Genomic DNA, 21,309 nt, shown 5'->3' with positions numbered 1-21,309 from the left:
TGATAATAAAAAGTTCATATTTGAAAAAAGAATCAGTTGAACAAATTTTATGAGCTCTGTAAACTAGAGATTTAACTACACCATATTTCTGATAAGGATGATAATGTGAAGTAGAATTAATGTATTTGCCAATATGAATTGATTTTTTCACCTTAGCTATCCATTTGGTACAGGTATGCTGATGATGTTTTTGCTGTATTGAACTCTTCCTTGTCTGATCTCTATAATTTCTTGGGAAGATTAATTCATTAAATCAAAGCCTCAAATTTACACTAGAAGTAGAAGATAACAACCATCTTCCCTTTCTGGACATTCTTTGTCAACCTAATGGCAATCTACAGTTCTCTGTATACACAAAAACAACTCATACTGGCAAATACATTAATATATTAAAGAAGATGAGTGATAGGTGGAAGAATCATCTGGTCTGGCAATAGCATAAAACATAAAGTAGGAGTTAGATTTCCTCTCAGTAAAAGAGGAAGATAAGCATTATTAGGATACAAACCAGTAAACAAAAGAACAATAATGGCAATATCTGCAGTAAGGCCATTTAACATCACAGTAGTCCTTGTCTATTCAACTAATTCAGAAAGTATTAAAGAAGAAATAGTTATTCTATAGCAACTTGTAAATAATCATGAAGTCAGAACCAAAGAAAGAAAGATATATTAATCATTGGAGGAGATGGGAATGCAAAGATTGGAAAGAACAATGAGTAAATATGGATAAGGAGAAAGCAGTGAAAGAGGAAAAAGAATGCTTGATTTCACTTTGAAGCATGACACAGTAATTTGCAACACAAAATTCCAGTAAAAAGACTGCAGGAAATGGACATGGAAGTTCTAATGGAAGAACAAACAACAGGCTAGACATGATACTCATAATCAAGTGTTGGGCCACATCAGTTCAGCAGTATTGAACATTTCGGGGAGGCAGATGTAGAATCAAATCATAGCTTAGTGATTGCCAATATAAGTTGAAACCCACACAAGTGATGTTGTGTGGGTTTCAACACAACATCAGTTTCATAGTCAGAAAGACAAGAGGACACTTAATGAGGAAATCAGAGAAAATGTACAGAAAGGTGCTCGAGGAAGAACCAAAATCCATTACAGAAAAAGGAACAGGGAGATTGAAACAACAAAGTGGTATCTGCAATCAAGAGAAAGAGAGTAGTGGAATAAAGAGTCCAGAGAGAAAGAGAGAGAGAGGAAAACCAAAGAAAACGAGGATATCACAGGAGACATTAAAAATAATTCAAGAAAAAAGAGCATCAAGGATTAGAGAGAGATTTCTTTGAAAATGGAAGAACAGTATAGAGCAAAATGTAATAAGTGAAGAAGGTGGTCAGAAGTGACAAATCAAAATAGCTAAAGGAGCAGTGTGAGGATCAATAAATACTATGGTGAAGAGAGAGAGAGAACAAAGAGAAGTGCACAAGATAATCAGAAACATCAACCAGAAATGGAGTCCAAAGCAGAGCACTATAAAAGATGAAAAGGGTGAAAGCTTAATGAACACAGAAGAAATAGGAGAGATGGACAAGATACTGCTTGGTTATATAAGACAAAGGGAGATGTTGAAGTGCAAGGGAGGTTATAATTAATGAATTCAGACAAATATCACCACCAAGCACAGGGGAGAAACACATATACTAAGGGATGAGGTTGTGAAGGCAGTAAAATGTCTGAAAAACCATAAAAGAGATGCTGAAACATGGTAGCAAAGTGATCATAGATGAACTATACTGGTTGTGTAACATTGCATGGAACAAAGAGAAAGCAACAAAAGAATAGGAAAACAAGAGAGAAAGCAAAGTGGACTGCAAAAACTACAGAATAATTGCTCTAACACATCATGTAGGAAAAGTATTGTGATGATATTTAACAAAAAGAATAAGAAACTAAGAGAAGAACATCTGGAAGATGAGCAAGCAGAATTAAGAAGAGACAGAAGTACTGTGAATATTAATGTTAACATTAATTGTAGAGAAAGCTCTGTGTAAAAAAAAAAAAAAAAAAAACATTTATACCAGCTTTGTTGATTTTCAGAAACCATTTGACAATAATAATCAGAAAGTGGCATGGACTGTACCTGAATCTTATGGAGTGGACAGTAGCCTGATATGTCTGATGCAGAAACTGCTGTGAGAAACTGTGGAGAAATAGGAAGATGGTTTTGGACAAGACGCATGAAACAAGGAAACCCAATATCTTCATGCATTTGGAAAGAACAATGGATGTCATAAAAAATAATAAAAGGGGAATTTCAATTCAAGGTACAAAAATAAATAATTTACAATTTGCAGATGACAGTCATTATTGAAAAAGATGGAAATGGAAACAGTGCTGAAGTTAAGAAGAGATATGGGTTGATAACAAACATTGATAAAACAAAAACAATATTCAAAGAGAAGAGGTTAAAAAGGCAAATACAGATCAATGGACATGAGCTGGAAGAGGTTAGGAACTTCACATACCAAGGGAACAACATGATGCAAGATTTAGACTGTAAATTGTTAACATTCAGGAATGTGTTAGCAGAACTAACCTCTGGCAGTAAACAGAAGGGGAGAGAAAAGGCTAGCAAAACAACCACGTCACGAAAAGACTTCTTACTGTATCAGTCCATTCATTTTGGAATTCCAAAGGAAGACCAAAATGAATGGACTGATTACCTTAGAAGACAGAAATATACAATATAGTAATATTGGAGTCTTGAGATAACACATTAATATGGAGGAAGATTGTCGATGGTTTAGTAACTATGTAACTTTTTTCATGTCATACTATCTTAATATCCTGTACACTCCCTGAGGGGATATATCAGAAATTTGATGATGATGATGATGATGATATATGCTCATTTTCAAATTTCCAGTTGTTACAATATGTCTTAAATCATTTTAGAGGAAAAAAATTAATTAAAAAAAGAAATCATACAATTTCTTCTGTGTATCATTATAAACAAATATTGAGGGTAAAATAAAATGCACACTGAATATATCAGGGATTCTCAACCTATGGTATGTGTACTACTGGTGGTACATGAGCTACTGCCTTACTGGTACATCTAATATCTTGAATTAGATATAGCGGTACGCCACTAGAAAAGGTTGAGAACCCCTGGAATATATTATTAGGTTTACAGAATTCTGACTGGCTCTGAAACACTGGTGGATGGACAGGACTGCGAAGTCAAATGAAATAGAAATAACCAGGAGAACAAGTGTAAAACATTTAGGTTATGTTTTTTTGAGTCAATATCAAGGAATTGTATATTCTGAGAAAATGAAATCAGTACTATCTGCTTTACATCTATTTATGTTACATATCACAAGGGCTATTTTGCAGTATGCTCTCTCTCTAGAAACAATAAAAGTACATATCTTGGCCTCCCCTTCCTCTTGTTGTTGTATTCGATTATGACAAAATCAGTGATTTTGTCATAATTGACTAATGACCTACAAGCCAGCAGGAGTGATAAGGTAAAAATACACTAACTATTTACAACAAAGCATGTTACAGAATTATCATTATGTAAAGAAAACTAAAATCCTCTGATTGTTAATTTTTTTTTTTTTCCCCAATCCCTGGCTATCAAAGGACCCATCTTAAAAAAATAAATAAATAAAAAATAAATAAAAAAAAAAAAAAAAAAAAAGGGAAATAAAACTGAATGCAAGAATTAAGGGGAATTTTCCTACTGATGAACTATACGTTCATCACAGTACTACAAGCTAATGCTACTGCTTTTTGGAAGAGGATAATGCCTTTAGGAATCACTTTTAAGGATCCCGGTGATTTGCTATAATTTTTGTATGATGGCAGGAAACGGGGTGCAAGTTTCTTGCAGTCATCTTTAACCCTTATACAATTCTTATATAATTAATAATAATTTAAAATTTGCTGCTTTTGAGACCTCTGTGACTTAGATATATGTTAATCTAATATCAGTATAGTTACCAAATGTTAAGAAACTACTAATTTATTATTCTTGTGTAGAGGCTTAAGTGCTGTGAGGACATTATGTTGGAGGTTTAATGGATTTTTTACAACACTCAAAAATAATTAAAATAGAATTTAATACTTCCTATATTTCGTCCTAGTCACTAGGACATCTACGGGGATTACAAAGACAATTAATGTAGCATGCACACAAAAACTTACAATACTAAGCCCAACCACGTGGGTGACAATAAAGTCCTATCTAGGTGGAGCGCCCTCTAAGGGCAGTAGTAGGTAGCCTGGAATTTAAGGTGGGACCTCTGGTGATGACTGTTTCCCAAATCTTCGGAAGCTTAATGCAACCGTATTTGTTAAGATTTCGTTGGTTTCTGAGAGCTGCTGCTGCTTCTAAGAAAAGTCTCTCTTTCTTGAATTTGCTGTGGTGGAGCATGGTGGTTTTCTTCCATGATACTCTGTGGGTGGTGTCCATAACATGGTCAGCCAAGCCTGAATGGCCATAGTTGTGTTTAACGATGTACGACTTGTGTTCCTCCAGGCGAATGGATGCTGATCTGCCTGTCTGTCCAAAGTACGCAAGCTTACAGGAACAGGGTACTTTGTAAACTCCAGGCAGAAAGAGAGAGGAGGGAGCTGATCTTTCGTAGAACGGATAAGGGTAGCCAGTTTGCGGTAGGGCTTATATGCTGTGTGTAGGTTATACTTTTTTAGTATCTTGGCTATTTTTTCCGAAGTACCACGGATGTAGGGTGTGGTGATGGCATTTTTAAATTCTTGTTGACGAGAGGGATGGGAAATGGGGGAGGAATTGATTATTTTTTTGATGCTGTGTTCGTTGTAGCCATTGGAGAAGAAAGTTCTGTGTATGCAGTTAAGCTCAGTAGTGAGGGCAGTTCCACTGGAACAAAGATTGTGGGCTCTCTTGGTAAGGGTTTTAATAATGCCATATTGTTGTGAGGGGGTGGTGGTGGGAGAGTTTGTGAATGTATCTGCCTGTGTGTGTGGGTTTTCTGTATACAGTGAAGGCAAGTGTATCATGAGGCAGGTGCGTGACTAAGGTGTCTAGGAAGGGTAAACAATTGTTCTTTTCCTTTTCCATAGTAAACTGGATTCTTGGATGTAGGCTATTGAGATGACCGAGGAAGGAGTCTAACGTGTCTGGGCCATGAGGTCAAATAGAGAACACATCATCTACATATCTTAGCCAGATAGAGGGTTTGAGTAGGGCTGAGTCTATGGCTCGTTTTTCGAAATTTTCCATATAGAAATTGGCAAGGGGGGGTGAGAGGGGGGAGCCCATGGGGGTTCCCTCTATCTGCTTGTAGATTTTGTTATTCCAAGCGAAATACCCAGAGTTGATGGCGAAGGAAAAGAGATCTAAGATGCCAGAGGGAAAAACGTTTTCTAAGAGAGATAAAGTGTCAGTTAAGGGAATATTGGTAAACAAGGAGGAGATATCAAAGCTTACTAATATGTCTGTATTATTCAAGGTTAAATTTTCTGTGAGGGCTTTAAAGTGGGTCGAGTTTTTTATATAGGAAGCTGAATTTCCGGTGAGGGGAGAGGGGAGACAGAGAGTTAGCCAGCTGTTTAGACAGTCTGTAACAAGGTGCATTGGTGGCATCTACTATAGGCCTGAGTGGGGAATTAGGTTTGTGGATTTTTGATAAACTGTATATTCGGGGGGGACGGGAGCGGAAAGGTTTAAGTTTTTTCGTGACGTGGGGGGGGGGGGGGCAGGAGGTTACTTTTTTTAAGTAAGATTTTTCATTTCTTAACTTGCGTTTTTGTGGGGTCGTGTTCTAGCGGGATGTAGGTAACGCGATCGCGGAGGATAATGTTCATTTTACGATTGTATTCGCTGGTATTAAGGACAACTGTGGCATTACCTTTATCCGCTCTGGTGATGACGATACTTTTTTCTTTGCGTAGTTTCTGGAGAGCCATGCGTTGGAAATAAGATAAGTTACTTTTTGGAGGTGAAGAGTGAACGAGGATGTTGGCTACGTCGAGTCTGATGTTGTTGGCTACCTCCGACGGTAAGCGACCGATCCCCCGTTCGACGTTAACCATTACAACGAGCACCAGCACTTCTTTCGGGGCGACGGCAAAATTACGGCCGAGGCAAAGGGAGCTGACGGCATCATCGTTGAGCCTTTTGGACGAGAGGTTTATTACTGTCTGGAGCGGTTGAATTTGTGGTTGTGGTTTGTCTTTAACCAGGTTGTTGTATTTCTTGACATGTTTGTTTTTTATTTTCTGAAATTCTCTCTGTGTGGAAGTTTCCGAAATGTCAGAGAGAATCGACCAAAGTTCAGTGTTAAGAACGGTGGAGAGCTCCGCATGTAAGGAGCCAATGGCGGCGTTCGTCACTGCGAGGGCGGCACGAGTAGAGGCGATTTGCTCGCGTAGTAATGCTAAGCTGGCACGTTTGTATATCCGGAGTGCTTTTTTGGAATGGAAATTGATCTTCATTTTAACACATTTCGGTATCACTCTTGTATCCCGACATCTTTTTAAAAAGGCCAGCCTATTTAGTTGTCTAGATAGTCGTAGTTTTGACTTACCGTATTGCTTGGATTTGCGTGCTAACTCTTCTTCATGGATGATTAGAATTCTTGTGTAGAGGCTTAAGTGCTGTGAGGACATTATGTTGGAGGTTTAATGGATTTTTACAACACTCAAAAAGAATTAAAATAGAATTTAATACTTCCTATATTTCGTCTAGTCACTAGGACATCTACGGGGATTACAAAGACAATTAATGTAACATGCACACAAAAACTTACAATACTAAGCCCAACCACGTGGGTGACAAAGTCCTATCTAGGTGGAGCGCCCTCTAAGGGCAGTAGTAGGTGGCCTGGAATGTAAGGTGGGACCTCTGGTGATGACTGTTTCCCAAATCTTCGGAAGCTTAATGCAACCATATTTGTTAAGATTTGATTGGTTTCTGAGAGCTGCTGCTGCTTCTAAGAAAAGTCTCTCTTTCTTGAATTTGCTGTGGTGCAACCCTGAACTTTGGTCGATTCTCTCTGACATTTCGGGAACTTCCGCACAGAGAGAATTTCAGAAAATAAAAAACAAACATGTCAAGAAATACAGCAACCTGGTTAAAGACAAACCACAACCACAAATTCAACCGCTCCAGACAGTAATAAACCTCTCGTACAAAAGGCTCAACGATGATGCCGTCAGCGCCCTTTGCCTCGGCCGTAATTTTGCCGTCGTCCCGAAAGAAGTGCCAGTGCTCGTTGTAATGGTTAACGTCGAACGGGGATCGGTCGCTTACCGTTGGAAGTAGCCAACAACATCAGACTCGACGTAGCCAACATCCTCGTTCACTCTTCGCCTCCAAAAAGTAACTTATCTTATTCCCAACGCATGGCTCTCCAGAAATTACGCAAAGAAAAAAGTATCGTCATCACCAGAGCGGATAAAGGTAATGCCACAGTTGTCCTTAATACCAGCAAATACAATCGTAAAATGAACATTATCCTCCGCGATCGCGCTACCTACATCCCGCTAGAACACGACCCCACAAAAACGCAAGTTAAGAAATGAAAAATCTTACTTAAAAAAGTAACCTCCTGGCCCACCGACGTCACGAAAAAACTTAAACCTTTCCGCTCCCATCCCCCCCGAATATACGGTTTACCAAAAATCCACAAACCTAATTCCCCACTCAGGCCTATAGTAGATGCCACCAATGCACCTTGTTACAGACTGTCTAAACAGCTGGCCAACTCTCTGTCCCCCCTCACCGGAAATTCAGCTTCCTATATAAAAAACTCGACCCACTTTAAAGCCCTCACAGAAAATTTAACTTGAATAATACAGACATATTAGTAAGCTTTGATATCTCCTTCTTGTTTACCAATATTCCCTTAACTGACACTTTATCTCTCTTAGAAAACATTTTTCCCTCTGACATCTTAGATCTCTTTTCCTTCGCCATCAACTCTGGCTATTTCGCTTGGAATAACAAAATCTACAAGCAGATAGAGGGAACCGCCATGGGCTCCCCCCTCTCACCCCCCCCATGCCAATTTCTATATGGAAGATTTCGAAAAACGAGCCATAGACTCAGCCCCACTCAAACCTTCTATCTGGCTAAGATATGTAGATGATGTGTTCTCTATTTGGCCTCATGGCCCAGACACGTTAGACTCCTTCCTCGGTCATCTCAATAGCCTACATCCAAGAATCCAGTTTACTATGGAAAAGGAAAAGAACAATTGTTTACCCTTCCTAGACACCTTAGTCACGCACCTGCCTAATGATACACTTGCCTTCACTGGATACAGAAAACCCACATACACAGGCACATACATTCACAAACTCTCCCACCACCACCCCTCACAACAATATGGCATCATTAAAACCCTTACCAAGAGAGCCCACAATCTTTGTTCCAGTGGAACCGCTCTCACTACTGAGCTTAACCACATACACAGAACTTTCATCTCCAATGGCTACAGCGAACACAGCATCAAAAAAATAATCAATTCCTCCCCCATTCCCCATCCCTCTCGTCAACAAGAATTTAAAAATGCCATCACCATACCCTACATCCGTGGCACTTCGGAAAAAATAGCCAAGATACTAAAAAAGTATAACCTACACACAGCATATAAGCCCTACCGCAAACTGGCTACCCTTATCCGTTCTACGAAAGATCAGCTCCCTCCTCTCTCTCTCTGCCTGGAGTTTACAAAGTACCCTGTTCCTGTAAGCTTGCGTACTTTGGACAGACAGGCAGATCAGCATCCATCCACCTGGAGGAACACAAGTCGTACATCGTTAAACACAACTATGGCCATTCAGGCTTGGCTGACCATGTTATGGACACCACCCACAGAGTATCATGGAAGAAAACCACCATGCTCCACCACAGCAAATTCAAGAAAGAGAGACTTTTCTTAGAAGCAGCAGCAGCTCTCAGAAACCAACGAAATCTTAACAAATACGGTTGCATTAAGCTTCCGAAGATTTGGGAAACAGTCATCACCAGAGGTCCCACCTTAAATTCCAGGCTACCTACTACTGCCCTTAGAGGGCGCTCCACCTAGATAGGTCTTTATTGTCACCCACGTGGTTGGGCTTAGTATTGTAAGTTTTTGTGTGCATGCTACATTAATTGTCTTTGTAATCCCCGTAGATGTCCTAGTGACTAGGACGAAATATAGGAAGTATTAAATTCTATTTTAATTATTTTTGAGTGTTGTAAAAAATCCATTAAACCTCCAACATAATACTAATTTATTAGTTTAACACTAGATTAACAGCACAGCACAAGATGTATTATATTGTCTAATAGCATTATAATGAGCATCATATCTCAAATCTGTATATGCTAGATTTTTGATGAAACACAACCATACTTAATGGGATAATTCTTTGCTTCTTGTTGCAGTGACCAGGATTTTGTAACATTTCTGTAAAATTCACTGATTGTTCTAACAAAGTTATGTCAACATAGGCCATTTCTATATACTGCCACAGAACTTGATATTTTAAATGTAAACAGGAGAAGATATTTTAAAATTAAAATGGAAAGGGTAGGTCATATTGATGGATATAGATGATAACCTAGTGGTATACCCATACAAAAGAAAACAAATGAGTGGATAACCTAGAGAGAGAGAGAGAGAGAGAGAGAGAGGACAGAAATATTTTGGAGAATGATAGCATTAGCAGACCTTGAACAAACAAAGCTAGAGACAAATGAGGTAGGAGAGAAGCATGTAACCAAAAATTGTTTCAAAAAGGTCATAAAAGATAAAAAGCACTTGCAAAAGACATGAGAAATTTCTATACAAACTGCTACATCTGAGCATAATACAGTTAATCTATATATATATTTGGGCTAGGAAAGGTTAAAGTCTGAGAAAAGAGATCTGATCTTGGTTGCTGAGCTGGGCATTATCAAAAGGTAAGGGGAAACGAATTACCGTATTTGCTGGCGTATAAGACACTTTTTTCGTTTGAAAATAGGTCTGAAAAACAGGGTGCATCTTATATGCTGATACTCAGTTTTTTATTACTTTCATTTCTGGAAATTTTCCTTGTTCCGAGTTACAAGATTTCTTCCTTGCAGTGTGTGAGAGTATTCCAGTTACGTGTTCAGTAGATGCGCATGTGCTGTCATCAACGATCACATCTGTGTTCCTGTTCGTTTAAACTTTCAAATTGTTGTCGCGGTTGTTGTGTAGGTGATAAATTTTTGCCGTTAAATTTTCTCCAAATTTCTTGGCAAATTATGGCTGTAAAACATCGGCATTGCTACAGTATTGCATACAAGCTACGTGTGATTGTGTGTGCTAAAGAACATGGAAACAGGGCTGCAGAGAGGCATTTCGGGACACTCCCCAACTGAGAAAATGATAAGCACTTGGCAGAATCAGGAAGAGGATCTAAAAAATCTTTTTTCCTAAAAAATGTGTACAAAAAAGGGGATGCGTCTTATATGCCGGCAAATATGGTAAGTTTTTTTTTTTTTTTTTTTTTTAACCTTAAAAGACAAAATTGTGTTTTGGAGACAGAAGGTGACCAGATTAGTCATTTCATTGAGAGATGTGATGGATATCAGTGTTGAGAGCACTAACCAGTTGTAGAAGATTTTGAAACTTCAGATATTTGAACACTGCAAGGTTTGTTCTACAAGTGGGAGATATGGAAAGTGCTATCATCTGTAAAACTGTGGACAGAGTTTGAGGTCAGTGAGAGAAGATCGTTTACTTATGAGGAAGAGGATGGATTGAAATAACAGAGCACTGAGAAGCATCTGCATCAGTAGGAATATCTGAAGGGGAAAACCTCTACCCTTACATGAGAAATGAGAAAAATGATCCAATTACAAAGGGAGTTCACTGTGCAGAAATTATGGAGACAGGTGATGTAGATCACCCATCTCTCACACATGCCATGACATTTTTATAACATTACTGAAAGCTGATCTAGCATCATTCTACTCTTCCAACCAACTTCTGCACAGATGATAAGGCAATTTCTGGTATAATGTTCCAGGTATAGTCTAAGGTAATTTGCCTTGGTCATCTATGCAGGAGATGGTTGGAGGAGAAGAATGATGCCAGGAGGTCAGCTTTAAGTGATGTTGCAGTAGTGCCATTCGGGTGAGTGAGAGAAAGAGAGAGAGAGAAGCAGATGACAGTAGCATCCAACAGCCTTTGTAGGTATGACTGCCATTTCTGCAAAGCGTTTACTGCATTTTGCTCTTTAAAAAAATTGGACTTAGCTTTGTTAATGAATGTTTTGCAATTGTTACTGACTTCAGGATGAGAATAAATCTGGAGTTTTGTCTTCAAGCCACTTAATATCTTTCTTTCTTTGACTGGCTCAACACATTTACTGGAAAATGTGGAAATTGGAAAGATTAAGAATTTCCAACATTGATAATTTCTGTAACATGAACACAAGTACTATATATATATATAGATCTGGAGATCATGAACAATAATCTGAACATCTGAAGCTGTTGTACTGCCAACCGATATGAAGCTATGAATGCTTCACAAGGATATTCCACTAGAGATGAATGCGATTACAATCTGAATTACAAACTGCAAAGATCACCTCAACAGTATACATGAAAGAAAAATTAGTTAAGATAGACTAGAGTGTTGGGTGAGCAGACAGGATTGTCAGGTATTGTGGTTGGTAGATAAACAATTTCCTTTAAGTCACTGCTTGCAAAAAATACTTCAGCTTCTCTTCCAGCTTGGTCAGTGAAACTGAAAACAAGGGAAACAGTTGAAATTAGGAACATTAAACTCATCAAGATGACTTCACTCTTAAGATAGATTGTAGGATATCGAGTTTCAAGAGAAAACAAGTCAAAGAGGTCAGAGTGATTTTCAGAATGGGAGAGCAGCAGAGAAAACAGATGAATGATACATCATGGAGAAGGTCAAAAAGAGTAAATTCAAGATTTGGCATAGTCGGCAAGAAATATCAGACCACACAAAAGCATATACCACCCTTGTGTTAGAAGAAATGATACAGAATGTAGTGTGAACAGTTAAGGTAGAATGTGGTTGTTACAGCTGAAATTTAGAATTCAGTCAAAAACAAGAGATTAGGTTTGGATGCATGCAGGTGACAGGACACATAATTTATTCTCGTAGACAGGCTTATACGTTGGTTATGCATTATTAAAACACTTAAGGAATTGAACAACGTAGTTAAGGATATAAATTAAATTATACTTTAATAAATATTTTCCGATATTTTGGCAACGTCACATTGCCATCTTCTAAAGGAACTTACAAAAAAAGGCACGTGCACGTAGGCTACAAACACAGTAACTGGGAATGAAGAGATGAAGCTATTATTCTCCTAAAAGTCCTGATGGTGCCCTCTAGCGGGCTAAGTAGGTGTTCTTGGCCGTTGGGCTAAACGTCTGCTGATGTAAGCCTCCCAAATTTGGGGCAGTCGCATACAACCAAATTTGTTGAGGTTTGGAGAATTTCTTAGGGCTGAGGCTGATTCCATAAATAGTCTTTCGAATTTGTATTTGCTACGGTGTATTACTGTAGCTTTCTTCCTGTTTACTGTCTTACTTTCTTACTTTGGCCAAACAGGCAGGACAGCGAATATCAGAATTTCTGAACACAAGGACTACATTCGGTTTCACAAGTACAGCCATTCTGGTCTTGCGGACCATGCTCTGCATACACACCACAGAATACGGTGGAAGAAAGCTACAGTAATACACCATAGCAAATACAAATTTGAAAGACTATTTATGGAATCAGCCTCAGCCCTAAGAAATTCTCCAAACCTCAACAAATTTGGTTGTATGTGACTGTCCAAATTTTGGAGGCTTACATCAGCAGACCTTCAGCCCAACGGCCAAGAACACCTACTTAGTCCACTAGAGGGCACCATCAGGACTTTTAGGAGAACAATAGCTTCATCTCTTCATTGCCAGTTACTGTGTTTGTAGTGCCTACGTGCACGTGCCTTTTTTTGTAAGTTCCTTTAGAAGATGGCTATGTGACGTTGCCAAAATATCGGAAACTATTTATTAAAGTATAATTTAATTTATATCCTTAACTACGTTGTTCAATTCCTTAAGTGTTTTAATAAGACACATAATTTAAGTTGGTGTTTATGCAGCAAACATCAGTGAAGCAAATGTGGAAAAACTCAAAAATCTCTTTTCTTTGTAAGATTTTTCCATGTTTTTATTTCAATTTTTTGGGAAGATTGAGGAATTGTTAAAAAATTTTAACTGGTGAAGATAAACAAGCAAAGAGGCTGGGGGGGGAGATGAATCCTTGCAATTATGTGGCCTTCACAGTGTTCCCACAGAATACAACTACTCACTCTCCCTTTATTCACAATCTAGCAATGTAGAAGGCAGCAGGATTATGTACCAAGTGAGTGGCAAATCTAGTGTTGATATCTGGTTCAGTCCAATACACTGTTTGACAGCCAGTAAGAGGAACTGTTACTATTGTACCACTGAAGATTGGGAAGGGAAATAGAGGATGAAACTTCTGTTCTAAGACTTCATACATAGACCTTTGAATATTTACTTTTTAATACTAGAATAACACTGAAACCAAATGTTATACAAAACACCTATCAAAAACCTGAAATTAAAATACTTCCACAGGAGTATCATTTGACCAAACACTTTAATGACAACTTGGCAATCCACAATTAGTAAACCCAGTAATTACAGGTTAAAACACAAATGCATAGAATATGAATAAAGATTAGACAATTAGATTTAATAATGACAATACACACAATTTGTAACATAATTACCTGATTTTCTTCAGAAAATAGCGGACGTTTAAAAGAGGCCTCAGGTGGTTTAAGGCGGCTAACAATTTTTTTTGAAGTCATTTCTTGAATTGTGAGTATACTAAAATAAAATACACATATTCTTAGCAGATGTATAGCACAAATATATGTACACATTTTATAATACGATTGGTTTTGCCAAATATCATCACATAGAATTAATTTAAACTAGAAATATCAAGTAGCTGATCACAAAATTTAAAAAAAAATAAAATAACAATCATCATAAACTAGAAGATCTGTGCATATTTCTTATAATTTCTTGTCATTAATAAAATCCAACAAAAAATTATCCCAAGCAATGGATTAAGGAAATAATAAGAAGCACAGCTATCATTTGGACAACAGAGGAAGGTTTTTTGCTTGGTTATAAAGTATATATCTATATACTTATCTATATATATATCTATATACTTTTATAAAGTACAGGTATCCCTGTACTTTATAAAAATATTAAATACTTGCTTAATGCGGGATTTGATTAACACAGTGAAATTAATCGTGACAATTCCTTGATATACGCAGCAAGTGTTTAATTAACGTGCCTTTAAATTTACCAAAATTCCACCAAATACGACATCACTGTTATAACTCATGGACATGGGCATCATTGCAACTTTCAAAGCCTATTTTCTTAAAAAGACATCCTCAAAGGCAGTAAAAACAACAATGGGAGAAAATGCAATTACGCTCCAAGAATTTTAGAAAAATTTTAACATTAAACATGCAATTGAAAACATTCATGATTCGTGGGAGCAAACTTCTACCTGCATGAGAGCTGTTTGAAAAAACCTTTTGCAGAATGCGTTAATGACTTAGGTGGTTTTCAAAATCTTGTGAACAAGATTTTGAAAACGTGGTTGAAGAAATCGTTGCAATTGGTGAAGACCTTGGTTTTGATGGTGTTGATGCAGATGATGTTAAAGAATTATTGAATTCAAATTCAAAAGAGTTCAGTATCTTCTTGAAATTGAACAACAACACGCATATGAAGACAACGAACAAATGGAATGTGAAGATGATGTTCCAAAGGAGATAACAGTCAAAGAACTGGATGGAATATTTTGCAGTTTAGAATCGCTTAAACAGCAAGTAATGGATATGGATCCAGATGTTAATCAAGGAATGCTTGTTTGCCGAGGTCTAGAGAGTCATTTTGTTTGTTACCATAGAATTTATGCTGATAGGAATAAAACTAAAATTATTCGAACGACTCTTGATGAAAATTCGAACGACTTTTTGATAAAAAATTGAATTGCAGTAACTAATGTAGGTTCAAGTATTTATTAAACATTTCCTTTGCATTCATTTTTTATCTTTCCTAAAAGAATACCATATAAAACGAATTATTAATACAGTAATGGATCATGAACGAATTGTAATTTTTACCAATGATCATTATATTTGATTAACGTGATTTTGATATATGCGGTAACATTGAGGGATTAATTAATCGTGTACCTGTATATATATATATACGGTAATAAAGTATATATCTTGCTTGACAAGAAATTATATTTGTGTTAATTCTTCATCCAAGTGTAAGCAAAGTTTGCATGTGAAGTATCTTCAAGTAGGCTTCTTGTATATAGAGGCTGTTGACTTCAACATCAATTACATTAGTATCCTGATGCAATGCATTATGAGAAGGGTTACTATCCACACTAGTTTCGACCTTTATTAAAGTCTCATTAATGGAAGCCAGACCATGGAAGATACCTAGGTGGAATCAATACAAAAGACATATTTTCATACACAAGTAGTAAAATGGTGTATCACCATATTATTAAAATACCCTAGTTCGAGAACGCTGTAGGTAATTTTTTCTACTTAATTGTAAGTTACACTTTCTGACTTCGTAATATTTCACTAAACATTTCACTAAAGATCAACTTGTCACATGGCATCCTGTGAAATGCATTGGAAAAATCCAAACAAATGAAAGGGTATTCCTTAGATCATCCACTGCTCTTATTACCTTATTACTGTATAGTAAAAGGTAATAACCAGATTACTAAAACAAGAGCACCCTTTAACAAATCCATGCTGGCCTACATAAATAATATTACCCTCGTCTGCCCAATTCTCCAAAAATCTTAACTACAGAAAAAATACAAACAGGTGTACATGTCCCATTGCAAGACTTTCATTAAACAGCCAAGATGACATAATCGGTTCGATAAGGCAGAGTCCCGTAAAACATTTTGAAATTCTATCTAGTCACCCCTGGTTTATTGATATTTAGTGCACTCAGTTTTTGGAATACATCCTCTTCATTCACTTCTAACACTTTACCACTCATTATCCTTCTAGGAATAAAGCCTGCAGTAGCAGGATGGAACACACTAATAAAGTGGTCATTAAATAGCTCAACTATGTCATCTACTTTGGTTATCTGATTCCCATCTCCACCTAGCAAGATAATCTCCCTACCATCATTTTTCCTCTTACTTGCCATATAGCAAAAAAACTCTTGGGATTCTCCTTGGATTGAAGTACCAGTCTCCTCTCATATTCTAATTTCTCTCCTTACAGTATTATAACACTAGTCACCTTCCCAGTCTGAACTTTATATTCCTCGTGCAACTGTTTTCCACCTCTCTCTCTTTATATGCCTTCCATAATCTCTTTTTCTTCTGCAATTCCCTTTCATTCCTTTTATCATCCATTTGACTCCAAATTGCTTTACCTTCTTCACTCGAGGTATACAATCTTGTCACTGGTATCAACAATTTTTTCTTAAGTATCTCCCTGTTTCTCAAGAAATTAAAAAATTCAGTTCCTTTATTACTGCATGCTATCTCCTCAGCCAAGCTTATATCACTATAGTTGAAGTTCCCCACAATGATCACTTGCTTTGTGCTTGCCAAATCAATTTGCCTAAACATTTGCTGCTCATTGCCATCGAGTTTTCCTGGTTTGTAGCAAACATATACTTCGAAAGAAATGGAAACAGACAGGACACATCGCAAGACTCAAAGACAATAGATGGACAAAGTTTTACTGGAGTGGTGGCCATATGAAGGTTCTCCACCCTGAGAGTGCACAATTCATGTGTTATCATGCATACACTCCACCACATTTACCTTCCTTTCCTGCCAAAATATGCTATATCTTTCGATTTCTATTCCTGTTAGCCTATTCCTGAGGAGGATGAATATTTCTATTCATCCTCCTCAGTTAACCAAGTTTCACTGACTATGGAGAGAATGAGTCATCAATGACACAAACTCATTTCCTTTATTCCTAATGCTACTAGCATTTGTATACAGAAAAACAAGTGTATTGCCAGCCTTCTTATAGCCATTATTACTCCCCTCATACTCCACCCGACTCTGCATAATAATCCCCCCCCCATTTCTCAAGCCACTATCCCCACATGAGGCCATCCCTGCAACATTCGATTCCATGCAATTCTAGTTTCCCTGTCTGACACACTCACTTGTCCAGAAAATAACAGTCTCTCCAAATTCCTGCTCCCTTCTGCATTCAAATGCAACCCATCTCTTGCATACTCCCTTCTATCCTTAAACGTATTCATTCATTCAAACGAAAGATGCATTCATTCTTCTCTCACTGGCTACCCTGACTTATGGCTTGCAATCTCTCTCTCCTTTCTCTTCCTCTTACCTTTCACCTCTCTCCTCCCCTTGCTTCTATACTCACTTGTCTTTCTGCAATTATCTCTCTTCTACTGTCTCTCCCATTCTCTCCATTGCTCTCTGATGCTGTTTTCTTAGACCTACTCTTGTTCCTCTTACACTAGCCAACTTCTCTATCCTCCCAAGATTTTAATTCACCCTTCTCAAGTAGCTGAACTCTCCATCAGCTGAACTACCCAAAGCTAAATCTATATGTAGGTTCTTTAACATTCTCTCCATCCTCCAACATACTTGCATTATCTCCACTGCCACTAAATCTCGAGATTGAGACACTCGTATCTGCCAGCACCTCCCACTACCTGCATTTCATGCACACATACACATTCCCGTCTCACACCTGCCATATTCTTAAACAATGGGATGTGTACATATCACGTGTAGTAAGCTACAAAATCTTCGACTATGTTACAAATAACGGTCTTCAAATGGGGAAGAACCACCACATTGAACATAATTGCAACATTCTTTCTTTAAGGTTACACGGTGATCAGCATTCGTATTTATAAATTTAGCGACACAAAAACACGTGTTGAACAGATTATTTTATTAATTACTAATAAAATAAAACTTGACGTTTCGACCCCTGTATCAAGGTCATCATCAGAAGGATACAGGTGTATAAGGAACCAAGCTACATGCTCTAGCCCTGTATACCGGTAAACTAAATCTAAATAGTTAATTAATCCTTTTCTCTAGCCTGACCTCTAGTGATAAAAATAAATAAAAATATTTTTAAAAAATAATAAAATAAAATAAATAAATAAATAAATAATAATAATAATAAAATATAACTACAATAAACTGCTAAAGTCCTCATGTATTAATATTCTTCTGGATTTGTGCAGTTCTAATTGTTATAATATGATTTCCTTCAGTTGCTGTTGAATGTTACAAACACTTCACCAGGTTGTCTTCTTGTAATGGGATTTTTCTACGGCTAGTTTAGGTTGTTATACAGGTTGTAGATGGGTCCTCCACATTCTTGAAATGGTCAGGCCATCATTTTTTTGTTGAGATTTGGGTTATGTTTGAGCATTTCACATGACTTTAAAATTTCTCTCAAACCAGGTTTTGGTGCAGTGTATGGACTTGGTATTTTTCCAATCAATTGTGTGGTATGTTTCGAGTGCATGGTCAGAAAGGCCGGTTTTTTCAAAATGGAGCCTGATTGGGATAGTTCACCCTGTTTCCCCTATGTATGGTATTTTACATGTGCATTGTATTTTGTATACCCCTGGGTGGGCTAGGTGTGGAAGAGGATCTTTAGAAGAACTGAGTAGGTGTCTTAACTTATTTGGGGGTTTAAAGGTGGTTTTAATGTTGTAATTGCGTAGCGTTCTGTCTATTTTTTCAGAAATGCCTCTAACATAAGGAATGGCAATAGCATTCCTGAAATCTTTTTTGTTCTTACTGGTATTTGTGGAGGATCTTGTGAATAGTTTTTTACTGTATCCATTTTTTATAAATGTTTGGTTGATGATCTTGTATTACTGGTTTAGAGCTTGTTCATTAGAACAAATAATTAGAGCTCTGTGTTTAAGGGTGCTTATGACACCTAATTTTTGTGTTGGATGGTGGTAAGAATTTTTGTGTATGTATTGGCCTGTGTGTGTAGGTTTGCGGTAAACTGAGAAGGAGAGGCAGCCAGAGGGAAGACGTGCAACAAGTATATCTAGGAATGGAAGAGAGTTGTTTGTTTAGGTGGCTAAGGAATGTATTTAGAGCTTTGCAGCTGTGGGGCCAAATGGTAAAAATTTCATCGACATATCTGAGCCATGTTTTGGGCTTTAGACATGCTGTCTCTAGAGCATGTTGCTCAAAGTCTTCCATATAAAAGTTAGCTATGGAGGGGGGGGGGGGAGCGGTGAGCCCATTGCTGCACCTTAACTACCTAAACTATCAACATATGAAAATATGTTGGTAAGAGCAAGATAGTGTCATTGATTGGGACATCGGTGAAAAGGGAAGTTATGTCAAAGCTGACTAATAAATCTTGGTCGTTGAGTGTAATGTTTTTAATTTTATTGATGAAATGTTGGTGTATTTTTTATGTAAGAAGGGGACTGATCTACCAATTCCTTGAGTGTAGCCGCTAATTTTTTGGCTAAGTGATAATTTGGGCTGTCAATTCCTTCAACAATCGGATGTAATGGTGTGCTTTTTTTTATTTATTTATTTATTTTATTTTATTTTATTGTTTATTTATTTATTTTCTATTTTTTTTTATCACTAGAGGTCAGGCTAGGGAAAAGGATTAATTAACTAGGTAGATTTAGTTTACCGGTATACAAAGCTAGAGTATGTAGCTTGGTTCCTTATACACGTGTATACTTCTGATGATACAGGGGTCGAAACGTCTAGTTTTATTTTATTAGTAATTAATAAAATAATCTGTTCAACATGTGTGTTTTTGTGTCCCTAAATTTATAAATATAATTGCAATATGTGGAAACAATACAGGGATCATAAAATCCTAACTAAATACCAAACAATTATACAAAAAAAAAGATGTCAATTCAAATACTGCAAACATATATAAATTTATATTTATAATTTATATGTTTATAAAACTTATATAAATAAAAACAAACACAATATCTTTTCTTAATACTAAACTTTTTTAAATACTACTAATCTTTTCTAATTTTTTTCTAAATACTAATCTTTTTTTTAAACAGCTTGAGTTACTCATTGCATCTGTCTACACAAGCTATCAGTGCCAAGGATGCCTGGCTGTTCTACAGAGATTAGATTTTAGATCAAAATATGTACAAATCTGTAATCTTCCAATAGTCAAAAGCCTATCAACTGTGCTGGTTTATCTTTTCCTAGTCTATCCACTGCTCCTCAATTAGCAGCCTGAAGGTTTGAATCCAGCAGTGGACATGGATGTATATGATTGTCTTTAGATGAGTGTTATAAGGTCGTAGTAGTAATATTTACTTAATATGGTTTAACTCTTTTACTTAACTATCTCTTGAATAATTTTTCCTATCTCAGCAGTGCCTATAATGTGTCCGTCTTTGTCTTACTATTATATACTTCAGCCCCTTTGATTATCACGTGCACGAGCCTGATCTACACAGGGATTGTCTCAAGGTTAAGCCAACTCCTTGGTAACAAAGCTTCTGAAGTTAACTTCTCTTAAGGTTCTGGGAAAATTTGTTTGTTCCGCTGCACCATCCAGAACCCATAGATTGGAAAAACTTCTCAGTCAAGAAGTGAATCTTCAGATATACACGTGGTTAATCTAATATATTTCTATACTAAGTGATCAATTATCAAAACCTTCTATAATCAACCATGTTTGCAGTCATTGTCTTAATTAACAATTATTTCCCACTTAGATCCGAATAATTTATGAGTAGTGCATCGGATTCTTAGACACAGGCAATCAAATTAATAAGAGCAAAAGGTTTATTTAACATAATGATCATCATACAGAATAAAGAACTTTCAATTATCACTGTATTACTAGATTACAAAGTAAAATTAATCAATATACATCACACAGTAATTAATACTACAAAAAACATTATGTTCAAAGATTCAAAACTCGCATTCTTAGATTATAAAACCAATAATGACTTTCAGGTGTTAAAGGTTTATTCATGGTGTCTGGATTAGACATCTCTACAGCTCTTAAACATAGCTAGCAATCAACACAAATACAATTATAATACATAGCACATGTTGCTCACCGAATACGATAAAAATATCACATTTCTGTCTTAATTTTAGATAGTCTCAAAACTTTATGAAGGTCAATGATTTTTAAGTTACAATTACCTTCCTCTCATACATTACTTGATTAAAGGTTTACTATACCGAACTCGAGGATT

The 21,309-nt window shown here is 36.8% G+C and overlaps 1 protein-coding gene across 1 annotated transcript in view; it reads right to left on the bottom strand.

Annotated features, from left to right (window-relative positions):
- The window catches only part of LOC150092727 (carboxy-terminal kinesin 2-like), a 230,065-nt gene that overhangs the window by 197,793 nt on the left and 10,963 nt on the right, over positions 1–21,309 (bottom strand). Inside the window, exon 2 of the mRNA XM_090414368.1 lies at positions 13,767–13,866. Coding sequence (XP_090270494.1) covers positions 13,767–13,847 — 81 coding nt within the window. The 5' untranslated portion in view covers positions 13,848–13,866. The remainder of the gene's footprint in view (positions 1–13,766; positions 13,867–21,309) is intronic.

The sequence above is a fragment of the Typopeltis vanoorti genome, chromosome 25 (genome assembly GCF_054136105.1).
Source record: "Typopeltis vanoorti isolate ZY-2024b chromosome 25, IOZ_Tvanoo_1.0, whole genome shotgun sequence".
In the NCBI taxonomy this organism is placed as follows: Eukaryota; Metazoa; Arthropoda; class Arachnida; order Uropygi; family Thelyphonidae; genus Typopeltis; species Typopeltis vanoorti.
This window is presented reverse-complemented; position numbering and strand designations above follow the sequence as displayed.